Source organism: Hyposmocoma kahamanoa, unplaced genomic scaffold (assembly GCF_003589595.1).
Source record: "Hyposmocoma kahamanoa isolate Upper Pololo Valley unplaced genomic scaffold, ASM358959v1 204, whole genome shotgun sequence".
Lineage (NCBI taxonomy): Eukaryota > Metazoa > Arthropoda > Insecta > Lepidoptera > Cosmopterigidae > Hyposmocoma > Hyposmocoma kahamanoa.
The window spans coordinates 711805-724962 of NW_020653728.1; the positions used below are offsets into that span (position 1 = coordinate 711805).

The 13158-nt window shown below is 35.4% G+C and overlaps 1 protein-coding gene across 1 annotated transcript; it reads left to right on the forward strand.

The window, feature by feature from the left end:
• The first annotated feature begins 9320 nt into the window (after window positions 1-9320).
• On the forward strand, window positions 9321-10886 carry LOC113227243 (serine protease inhibitor 77Ba-like). The gene has a single exon (XM_026460137.1). It carries the CDS (start codon window positions 9321-9323, stop codon window positions 10512-10514), a length of 1194 nt encoding a protein of 397 aa, XP_026315922.1. The 3' UTR covers window positions 10515-10886.
• The last annotated feature ends 2272 nt before the right edge of the window (window positions 10887-13158 follow it).

Sequence of the window (13158 nt, forward strand, 5' to 3'; positions counted from 1 at the left end):
TTGGTTAGATAAGATAGGATAAAGAAAGGACACATCGGAATATAATCGTAAGGGAAACGTTGAGGGAAATACTCTTATCAATGATTTAGTCAGTAACTTGTCAATGCATTCTCGTTAATCGACTTCGCATTCTTATTTCGACATGGTAACCCTGCAGACGATCATCATATCATAGGACCACGTCAGTTGACTGATAAACTGAACTGGCCCAAACGACACCAGCACCACCCCCTCTACGACTTCACCCAGTTAGGGTTGTCAAAATACAGAAGCAAGTATGTTATTATTATGTTGTTCTCGTTGTTATTATTTTGTTTGTTTGTTGAGCTTCATTTTAGCATTAATTTACTTGAATTTTAATGTAACGTTAAATTTATTTTTTAAACTTTTTACTTATATCAAGAGTCGGGACGAACAAGTCCTGCGCCTCATGGTAAGCTACACGCCTGTCCATAGCAGATGCAGTGCAACTCACGAGCTTTTAATCGCAAAGATCTGAGGCGCACTGCCACTGCGTCCGTCACCCTGAGACATAAGTTGACAAGTCACATGTGCCCGTAATTTCACCAGCATCCTTACCCTTCCAAACCGGAACGCAGAAGTGTTACTATTTGGCGGCAGAAATAGGTACAAGTGACTGTACTTCCCTGGATGAACTCTTTTACAAGAAGCTCTACTGCTATTTAAAAAATTGTCTAAATGAGTTTGTAATTTAAGAAAAAAAAACCAAAACTGAATTTGGAATAATGATAATAGTTAGCCTACATAATAGTCCCACAGCTGGGCACAGGCGAAGGCCTGAGAGAAGTCTCACAATGGGACGAATTGGGCTATACTTCCCACGCGGGCTCAATACTGATTGGAAATTCCACAAACATCATTAAATTTCTTTGCAGACGTGTGCAGGTGTCCTTACGATGTTTTCCTTCATCGAAAAGTTCATGGTCAATTTCAAATTAACATCAACACTCAGTGCAAGTGCAAGTCACAACTATCAGCTTGAGGCCACTAGGTCAAACCATTAGACTACCACGGCTATATTTAGCTTTGGTGACATTACATATTACGTCTTTCCTCCTTGTAACAAAACGTTTCGATTCATCTTCTGAGGAAAACACCACACGACGCGAAATCGGCTATTCCAAAGTATTATACTCTATTACTCATTCGTAAGCCAGATTTCCCCGATAAGAATGAATAGTAGCGGTAGAACTGCCTGTGTAATAGTTTGTCTACTCCTGTACTTTAAATCTTTTCATTTAACTTCATGAACCATGTCACAAAGGCGCTCTTTTTAGTTTAAAATCAGAATTCTATTGTTTATGGTACTCGGAAATTCGAATTTTTAAAAAGAAGGTTGTATTTTTGCTAATTAAAAGACTCTCCTTAAACGCGTCACTGTGTTCTAGAACAGAATAACGTCACTATGTTTGCGAAATTATTATTCTTCTTGTTCAAGTGCCATCTTGTAATGAAGGTCGGTGATCATGTTGGCAATCTGAGCTTTGGACACTGCAACTTTGAATAGTGATCGGGAGCTCCTATCGAACTACTGGCGGAATTTTCTGAGGCAGGATATTCTGCATCTCCCTACACCTCTCTTTCCTTGTATTTTGCCTTGGATTATTAACTGTAATAGGCCGTACTTTGGGTTACTCAGCATATGACCCAGATACTCCAGTTCCTTCTTTTGATGTTATTCAACACTTCTCTTTCGGCCAGCACAAGGATACTGCAATACCCTTTCGTTCGTGACTTTGCCTCTCCACGATACTCTCAACATTCTTCTATACACCTACATTTCGAAGGCCTCCACTTTTTTGCACATTGATTCTGTGAGTGTCCAAGCTTCTGCTTCGTACAACAGAATGGAGAAGATGTAGCAATGAGCCAGTCGAGCGCGGAGCCACGCGCGTAATTATTAAAAGTCAAATTATTTTATTAAATAATACCATAAAATTTAACATAAGAGGTAAAAAGGCTTAACCATTTGGCAAAAAAGAAGTATTTAAAAACAGTATAAAACATCAAAGACGCTACTCAATGCTCACCAAATGCTCTACTGCCTCCTGATTGGTTAATAGTATTTTATGCAATCGTTGCGTAATGAGGGTTCTTAAAGTAGAGTACCGTGTTTTTTGACAAGTTAATTTTTAAATATTATTTTAATTCACTCGTAGAGAAAGTATTGTATGCAACCATTACATAATTAGGTCTTAATATCTCGTACCTATTACTTAGACACGGTGCTCGACTATATGATTCCCTCATTATTGAACGATTGCATAAAATACTATGCCAGAAATCTAGTATTCGAAAAAACTAATAAATTTATATTTGTATCCATGTCACTCATTGTATTTATATGTTACCCTATTCCTACAATTGATCACTGACTCGGCGAAAATGATCATTTTTAAGTCGCAAATGCAGTTTTCGTCGAGTCACTGCCGCGGAATTTCACGAATAAAAATCACGATTGTGTCGAGCAAAATACTTAAATCCGTGAGTTAACCGTTAGTTTAGTCAATACGTATTATGCACTCTATGTGTATTACTTCGTTAAAAATTCCCAGACGGGTCTTAGACATATACCAGAATAGGCCTTGTAAAAAGAACACTATTGGTATCAACTCATACAAGTTGTCCTACATAAACTGTACCATGTTTTTCCAAATATCATACTTGACCTAAATTCTTAGATTCTAATAACATTGAATCTTGACTGACTGCTAATGGAAGTGCGGAGGAGCAAGGCCAACAAAGCAAACACTGTAACGTAAATAAATATGCCTGGCGCCAGATTAGTTATTTGTCCTTGAAACTAGGAAATTCCCAGAACTTTGGATACCAGAGCATTAAATTACGTCTGGAGACACTTTGTTTCCTTATCACGAATGTAAATTTTGACTGAAAAAGTTAATTTACATTAAGCATCGACACATTTAAAGAAACAAAAGAAGCGAGAATATAAAACAGTAACGTTTATATTTAGATATAAGATCTCCAGATCTTCATTCTCAAGGTTCTTCCATACCCTGAAGATCTGATGTCCGGTCCCAATATTGTAAACTAAAGCTGCGAAACTCCTTTGGCTCGGACGCGTGGAGAGAATGTGAATTGGTGAGAATGGGAAAGGATCGTGCTGCGAAGGGAGCTGGTGGGACGACCGGTTGGACGTCTTAAGTAGCCCTGGAGCGATGAAGTCCAGAAAGATCTCAAGGACCTCGGATAAAAGCAGCAGGCCCAGAACCGGGAGGCGGGCAGAAACGGGTGTTGGATGCTAAGACCCAATTTAAATAAACAAGAATTAGGCATAAAGTAGCAATTAAATTAACATCTTTTAATGACGACTAAGTACAAGCGAAACAGAACACATGCCAAAATATTTTCAAACAACTCACGCACACAGCTGTAGAGGTCCTTTGTAACAGTAGCTCATTGTGAATGAGCTCGTCCAGAGACGTACTGCCACTTTACATATTTCTGCCGAACAAACAGTAATGTGAGCATTATTGCGTTCCGGTTTTCAAGGATGGTGGTGGAATTACAGAAACACATGGGACTTGTCAACTTGTGTATGAGGGTGACCGGCGGAGTGAAAGTACTCCTCAGATCTTTGCGATTTAAAGCTCTGAGTGGCATTGCAACTGTTGTGGGTAGGCGGGTAGCTTACCATCAGGCGCACGACTTGTTCGTCCCGTCACTTGATGTTATAAAAAAACACCACGCGACACACACTTACATACTATATAATCTGAAAATCATTCTATATTTTGTAATCTTTTCACGGTAAATTTTTAATTTTAATTTAATTTTTTTTAAGGTAGCATAAGGAAGGAAGAAAGACCGGGAATTCCTATCACAAGCGTAATATATTTTTAAAAGGGAGCCTCGAACCACAATAAAATCATACAACTAAGAATGTAATGATTGAGATTCTGAATAAAACAATTTTGAATATTTTTTTGACAAGCCTTACTTGACCTTTATTCAAAAAATATCAAAATTGAACAAAATTACTTTTTTAGTTTAGTTATAAAATTATAACTCTTTGACGTTGGTTAATTCAAGGTTTAATAAATAAAAAACTTTGTCAACTAAAGTTTACGGAAATTACAAGAACGCAATGCCAACCTAGAACAACTCGACAAATTTGTATCAGTAGGTAGGTAAAAAGTGACAGTCCACTAATTTTTTATTTTCAAATTAGACCTGGTATAAAAAAAGTTAAACCTTCCAGACTTTTCAAAAAACACTGCATTATCTTGGGGATTTGTATAGTGTTTCACATAATACACACACACACACACACTATACAGGGTGGAAAAAATCAATGGCACATGAAGAGGAAGATAGCTAATTTTATTAAAAGAAAATATTCTTTTATTTTTCTTAATACGAATAGCTGCATTCACCGGGAATCGAACCAATTAGAAAGGCAAAAAATAAATTCTCACTATTTTATTGTATGTACATAGGATCAATAATAATGATAAAATCTCTCCCATAAACTACGGAGCCCACTAGCACTAAACTTAAGTACGTCTTCAAATCAACCAGTTTAACTTAAGGATTGGTATAATGGACGAAAATTGAAAAATTACATATTTAATTACCGATTAAACGTGATTTCGTTTGTTTTGTAATTAGATGTTTTGCTGTTTTTCCCACACCGCCGAATCGAACAGCCCCCCACTGTTAGAGATATTATCTTTATTACAATAAATACAGAATATTTTTGAAATATACGGTGACGTACACGCTGGTCAGTTGTTGGCGCTGTATTATTGCAGCTTTTTAATTTGAGGTTTTAGCGCAAAGGAAAGTTCATATTTAAAAGTGTTGCCAGGAATGGATGACCATTATTTCGTCTCTATTTCTAATTATATAATCTATGAGTTAAATATAACCAGGAAATTTAATATTAATAGCAACACTAATATGTAGTACACAAAGATATTTTTTTTTTCGATTTTCACTGTTGTTGCCATTTGTAAGTACTTACACTTACTACACATTGATAAAGTTTGACAAGGGTAATCTATGTCTTGGTAAGTCAGTAGTAAGATCCGAGTTTTTTTTGATGACGAACGACTCGCCTGTCCACAACAGTTGCAGTGCCACTCAGAGCTTCAAATTGCTAAGATCTCAGGGCCACTGGTACTATGCCCGTCATCCTGAAACATAAGTTGACAAGTTCCATGTGCTTGTAATTTCACCAGCACCCTCCCTTCAAAACCGGAACGCAGTAATGCTCACATTACTGCTTGGCGGCAAGGTACTTCCCTGAACGAACTTTTTTACTGGAGCTAGATAACTAGACACAAGACAAATGGCTTGTACAAGGTTGGCGCCAGGTACGTTGTTTTTTCAATTAATTTATTCATTCGATGTTACAGGTACATGATATAGATGAAATGAAATATGAAATGAAATGAGAATTCAATGTCAAACATAAATAAAAGTAATAAAAATAAATAATTGGTACAATGTCAAAAAAATAGAATAATATTAATAACTAATAATTGGTATCCATCTTTCAGCATTTGCCTACTTTAAGGAACTGTCATATGCTGTAGTAACACTTGTCAATTAATCTTAGTTGTTTTAATACATGTTTGAATCGCATTCCATTAGGTTTTTTGTTCCGCCTGGGATTTTATTGTCAATTTTAGGTGACATATCGACAACCCTATTTTTTAATAATGCCGTTTTACTAATATTTAGTAGCAGTAGAGCTCCAGAAAGAGTCCGTCCAGGGAAGTACCTTACCTATTTCCGCCGCCAAGCAGTAATGTCAGCATTACTGTGTTCCGGTTTTGAAGGGTAACTTGTCAACTTATGTCTCAGGGAGATGGGCGCAGTGGTAATGCCCCTCAGATCTTTGAAATTGAAAGCTCCGAGTGGCACTGCAACTGTTGTGGACAGGCGTGTAGCTTACCATCAGGCGCAGCACTTGTTCGTCCCGTCACTTGATGTTATAAAAAAATGTTTTGGATCAATAATTTTCGGGCACGGAAAAAAAATTTATTAATCTGTTTTGTGAGTTTCATTTTTTTTCAAATACGTCACATTATTAGAGAGTGAAACATTATGCCCGGAATGCTTATCACTGGATTAACGAGAATGACCTTCGGTTTAATGCTATAAAGGTTGACAGACATAGTATGGAAAAATCCATATCTAAGAAATGAGTTTAGGCTTCAGGCTCTGGTCCTTTACAGTAGTCTAATACGAGTTGGGACATCTGCCTATCGAACCTTATAATACATTGTAGTTATAAATTTATTTTAGCAGATTTCAAAATAAATATTAATGGGAAGCTGATTTACCTGATCTTTGTTAACATTTTATGAATTATTTTTTTATTATACCAAATAACGGGACAAACAAGTCGTGCGCCTGCTGTTAAGCGTCACGCTTGAAAGGGTTGTAACCCTAACTAGCCGTGAACAGGTTCACGGAATTAAAATGGGAAACTTCCGGTCCACAAAATTTATTAAAGAAGTAAAAAAAAGTTTAAAGAAAGGAGTAAGACTGTAACAATAAAAAGGTATGTATAGAAAAACAGGTACACTTACCACAAAAGGGCCGAGAAACTGAATTACAGAAATAGAAACAGAAATAGATACATGAAGGTAAAATGACTTATAAAATGTTAAACATGATTAGCTTATTAACGCTCCGACTCTTGTCGCGGTCGAGCTGGGAGTGACCGTGGTACGAAAACAAAATGAGAATGAGAAAGAGAAGGAAGATGGAACAATTCAAATTTAAAATTTAAATACAAGTAAAATAAAAAAAATGATAAGATACAAGAGGAGAGAGGCGATGCAAAGAGGTGAGATTACGATGAAAGGAGGTCACACCGTCACACGCTTGTCCATAGCAGTTACAGCACAACTCAGAGCTTTCAATTGCAAAGATCTGAGGGTAGAGATGAAATGGATATGCGGTAACTATCCGGTATCCGTCTTATTTTTACTAGATAGACGGCCAGATGGCCGGATACCGGTAGTAGAACAATATCCGGATACCGGATGTTTAAAACTGATAAAAATTCGTAATCAGTACGCCAAAGAAATTCAATTATTGTTTAAAGATGATAGTAGTAGGATAAACAGCAACTACAAGAGCATTGACAATCTGTTTATGACTTGTAACTGAAAGTACTATAAAGTTTGATAACGGTAACGTTATTGTTTAATTTAGTACTCAAATTTCAATAAAAGCCGTAGCTGTTTTAATGCATTTATGTAGTGTTTTTGCAGTTTTAAAAGTCGTTTCTATTTATTTTCATAAACGAGACCAGTTTCAGAGGACAGTTTTTCACTATAAACTTTGTTAAATTTTCAGTACTACTTGGTTTATGTCAGACGACCAAATGAAAGGATTGCGATCACGATCGATTTGAATTGTCTTCAAATTCAATGTGTAAACCAACAATAATGAAAAGTGTATGCATATTTTTTTTTGCGAATTATCAAGGCTTAGAATTTAAATAATAACGGGCTTATGAAGAGCGTCAAGTATATAACTAGAAGTTTTAATATAGTCAGAGAATGATGATGTAATTGCTTTTTTCCTTCTCAACCGCGAGAAATTTGCATTCGGCACCACAAACAAACGGCACAGATTTTTAAAATATTGCCCAATTTTTTTTCACTGTTAACATTTTTTTGTTATGTATTTGTTTGTATTATAGAATAAATTAATCGTTTTTATAAAACCAAGTGACCACAACAAATCACTCGTACGGCAGTGGGTCACATATCCGGCGGCCGGATATCCGGTATCAGGGTTCCGGCCAAATCACTATCCGTTTCATATCTGTCTGAGGGACACTACTTGCGCCTGCATCAGGATACAGGACTTAAGTTAACAAGTCTCATGTGCCTGTAATTTCACCCTTGTAATTGCGCCCTTACCCTTCTAAACCGGAACACAGTAATGGTCATGTTACTGCTTGGCGGTAGACATAAGTAAGGTGACAGAATTTCTCTGGGCGAACTCTTTCTCAAGGAGCTGTACTGCTGCTATATTCCTTTTGTGATAAATTTTTATTTTTAAATTTGAAAAATGATAATGATGAAGTCTATTTTTGTATCTCGTCCGAAACGTTGAATGACTGCATTTTGGTATACTGTGACAACATTTTGAAGCTCCTGTTGAGATCACGTCTACGTTTGATCACTAGATTTTAGTTGACGTTTGGTCTTTACTTAGTACACTAGGCTTTGCTTGGTTTTTAAATTATTCTGTTTAAAAGTTTCGGATTTTTTATTAAAATAAAAATAAAGTGAATAAAAATTGTGATTTCAAAGTTGAGACTTTATACATGTTTCACTGCTGGACACAGACATTATTGAAGAGAGTTGAAAATAAATAAATAAAAAATATAAAAATTGTTTAAGAAACCTGTGAGAGGTTATCGTGGCAGAGACAAAGTTAAAACAGGTTAATATTAAAGTGAATACTGCAGCACATTCTAAAGATTCGTTATCTTGAAGAGACAGAAAACACGATTTAAGTGAATATTTGCGCTTTTTCACATATATGATGACGTGGTTTCGAATAGTTATACAATAAGAAAGAAAATATTCAACTTTTATTTCACGGAACATTCATGAAATAAATTAAAAGAAACAGTGTTACCAAACTTAAGAAAGTTTGTTTCTTAAACTTAGCATTAAATCCTAAATCTGGACAGAAATAATAAAGTTTCCACATTCAACACAAAAGGGAATATTTATAAAGTATTAAAGTGAAAAGTGTGTGTAAAGTGAATCCCGCGAAGAAAGATACTTTAATATCAAAGATCGCGCAAATCCAGGCATTATCCCGCCTCAGTCAACAGAAACTCTAAAGTAGAAACTCTAATAAAATATTAACAATTATTATATTTCAAATACTTTAATAACAGCGCACAGAATAGTTATATGGTTAATTAAAACATTATTTAATAACTCGTTTTAACAGTGACTAATTTCGTTGAATTTTTAATTTACAGTTAAATCTCATGATTTATTGTTACAAATAACCGGACAAAATATAGTTGTAATAATGGCATAATGTATATGAAATGAACCTATGAATAATAACCATAAATTATATTCACTATTATATTTATAACGAAATTGTTTTATCTTCCTTGTTAAGTATTTCTATTTAATTCAGTTAATTAGCCTTATTATATACAGTACATAAATGGTGACTCAAATTCAATGTATTGTATAAAAAGGAAGTAGTTTCATTAATTTTATTTAGTTCCGTTTCGACATTACTATTACTAGTGTTATAGTGTGCAAGGTATAACCATGTATGTGCAAGTATTTACTATTTTCTTGTCTTTGATGCTGTCAGTGACAGCTCAAAGATGTTCAAAGGAAAATGCTTTGGAAGTTGTGCATAGACCAGTCTATGAATTCTCAGTGAGGTTATTGGACAAAATATCATTCGAGGCTAAGGGTCATTTTGTGTATTCTCCTCTTTACACTTGGTTGCAATTGTCTGCTTTAGCAGAAGGTGCAAGAAATAGCACTTTAAAACAAATATTGTCAACAGCTAGGTTAACTAGACACAGAAGAATCCCTTGTTACAGAAAGAAATTTCGTGAAATTGTCAACGACGTTAATAACAATTTAGACATTGATTCTGAACGATCCAGTGTTATAATTGTCGACGAGTTCTATAAAGTCAAGAAAGGCTTCAAAAGGTCTGTTGAAATGTTGGAAAATACCAAAGTATTATCATTAAATTTTGATAAAATGGAAGAATCAGCCGCGGAAGCTAATGAAGTTATCAAATTTAACACAAACGGAGTTATGAACGATGTCGTGTATCCAAATGACTTTGTTAACAGAGTTCTTATAATGTCAGATGCTGCTTATTTAAAGAGCGCATGGAAACATCCCTTTAACATTGCTTTGACTGAAATTAAACCATTTTACACTGAAAATAACGTTATAAATGGTTATGTCAATATGATGCATCAATATGGAGCATTTAATGTAACACAGATACCAATTATAAATGCTAAAGTTTTGGAACTACCTTGTAAAGGCGATATATCTTTACTTATATTTTTGCCTCTGAGAGAGTCCATTTTGGACTTGTTCTATTTACTAAAACATGTAAGTTTGAAAGGCATTTTCAATAGTTTTAAACTAAAACCCGCAAATATAAGCGTGCCGAGATTTGAAATTGACACAGAAGTATCGAATATCCGAGAGCTACTTATTGATTTGGGAGTGGAAAGAGCGTTCTATCCCGAGAAAGCACAGTTAAATGGCATAAGTGATTTTAAAATCCATGTATCTTTGATGACGCAATTAGCCAAGATAGAAGTTACAGAACATTATGTACAGGCAAGTATAGAAACGGAGTTTCTGTTCGATCCTGCTAAGGTAGTGGATTTCCAAGTTAACAGACCATTTGCGTATATGCTCGTAGATAGAAAGAGTTACATAATTTTGTTTGCCGGTATGTATTCTCGACCATCAAAACAATAATCAGCGATTCCTTTATGATCTATAAGATTTTGAGAATCATCAGTTTAAAAAAAATTAAGTTATGTAATTATTAAACATTATCTATTCGACTCCGTGGTTATTATTTGTTAAAATCTGATATACGGAACCCTAATAGTGATGTTTATTTATAAATAAGTACAGTCATGTACAGTTATAACATTACAAACATACGAACGTTCATAACGTCAGCAGAGACATTAATTATTTAATATTGCGACTTGGCAGTAGTCCAAATTCAGCAACTAATAAATGTAATTACATACATACAATAACGTCACTGTAAATAGCAAACTGTTGAACTGAAAAGATTTTAGATCTAAAACGATTTCATAGTTGGGTGGACTCCTGAAAACCTCAAGCCAGATTTTCCGCTACATTGAGCCTGTACTGAATACTGCATTGTATTCATTTCAATCGGGTTTAATGTGCCGTATCAATTTGTGTGGCTTCCATACCTATAGATTATTATACTTCTATTAATTTCGATATAGTAATACATGATAATTTGTAAATTATATTACTATTATCATAATAAACAACAACTTTTGTTCCATGACTTTTTACAAGACATCATATATTAACCAAAAACATACTTTTTCACGCCACTAACTTGGAAAGGCTTTCTTTCTCATTAGAAATCTGGGCACAAAAGCTTTTCTTGCACGCTAGCGTGGAGAAGGTTTTTGAAATTCGAACTTGACGGTGGACGTGGTGCACCTAACTCTTTCTTTCGATGAAAAAAAAAAGATAATTACACGTGCAACTACGCGATTTGTCGTACATTACTTACTTGCGTAGTTTAGGTCCGTTGGTATATTTTGTTCTTATTATTGTTGACATTAAATTGACAATGATAACTAATTGTGTTTATTAAATTGCTTTAATTCATCGAAGAGCTGAAATAATTTCAATAATCACACAAAACAAAAGTACAAGCAAGAATAAACATTGATAAGGTGTAAATTCAGAACGTATCCGTAGATAAACTTTTTCTTCCAATTAAAGAAAACTGATGTTTTATAGTTCAAATTGTTTTTCATTTACCATTTTCCTCGGTATAGTGATGTGAAAAATCTCGTCTCGAGCCTTGAAGCCCTCGCTATACTCAAGAATCCATTTTTGAATCCATCTTAGCTTCCTTCGCTTGTTCTGGTTTCAATACAAGCAGTTCCGTCACACAACAACTTCGCAGCCTTGCATAACAAAATAACTATTAAGTTTCTGTTGTAGTGCTTAATATCTTTTAGATCTGTAATTGGGTAGATAAGGTAGTGAGTTGAAACGTGCAAGCTTCCTCCCCGACGATCGCGCCCCCGCTCCCGTATTTGCATCGGACTGATATTTAGGCTGCTACTAAACGAACTGCATACGTCCGTATAATATCACTCTGTGCAGACGAAACCGAAAGCACGCAGTCGACATTAGCTGCAGGCCGCTCAGGAGCTAAGTTTGAGTAAGAATGTCAATTACTACTTCTGATTACCGGACTATCGTTCACATCGACCCTTGAAGTTGAAGTTTCAACTGCACGCAGTTTAGTTTCGACTGCATGCAGTTAATGCGTGAAATCGTCATCAACTTCATACAGTCGAGGTCTCAGCTGCATGAAGTTGATTACGACTTCACTCATTAACTGCAAAAATGCAGTCAATCTGTAAGTTAGTTAGTCCGTTAGTGAGCAAACGTTCCCGGTTCATATCAGTTCCGATTCCAAGAAATAACAGTCCGAAATGTCACGGGGATCATTTTATTTCTAGGTGTACAAGCGACATCCGAAGTGGGACCGAGTTTTTTGGATTTGTATAGTCTCGGATTCGATACGAATACGAACCGCGCTAAACGTTCAAGTGTTTTCTTTTATTACTGCACAGAGTTATCGCCGTTTAGAGGGATCTATTTACATATTTTTATTTTCGTACGAAAGTAAAATCTGAATTATTAAAATTTATGGAACAAAAGTTGTCGTATAAGAGATTAGTAATATAATCTTGCAAGGTTGTTAGTTTTTACAAATAACCCTGTATAGTTCATTGTTAAGAACAATAAGTAATTTGTTGATTAAATGTAGTGACAGGCATACATTATCATTATTAACACAAGGAATATATATATATAAAATGGCAGTACTTGACACTCGTCTTCACAAAGACACAAAGGGCAATGTTTACGCCTCAATAATAAGATTCCGGATTGTATTCAAAATTTGCCATTGACGAGGTTTAAAACTATAGTGAGTCAAAACCTTCGTACCAAAGTTTACTTACTATAAAGATTCTGCGTAATTGAATGACAAAAATCTATTACAGTGACCGGTTTAGCTCTTACAAGGTTGTCTCGATTTATGATTGAAATAAATATAGTAAATGACAAATGTGTATAAATCTCTATTTTTTATATAATTCTAAGTGATGGGACGAACAAATCGAGCGCCTGATGGTAAGCGACTCGCCTGTCCATAACAGTTGCAGTGCCACTCAGAGCTTTGAATCGCAAAGATCTGAGGGGCACTCCCACTGCGCCCGTCACACTGAGACATAAGTTGACAAGTCCCTTGTGCCTAATTTCACCAGCACCTTTACCCTTCCAAACCGGAATGCAGTACTGCCAACGTTATTGTTTGGCG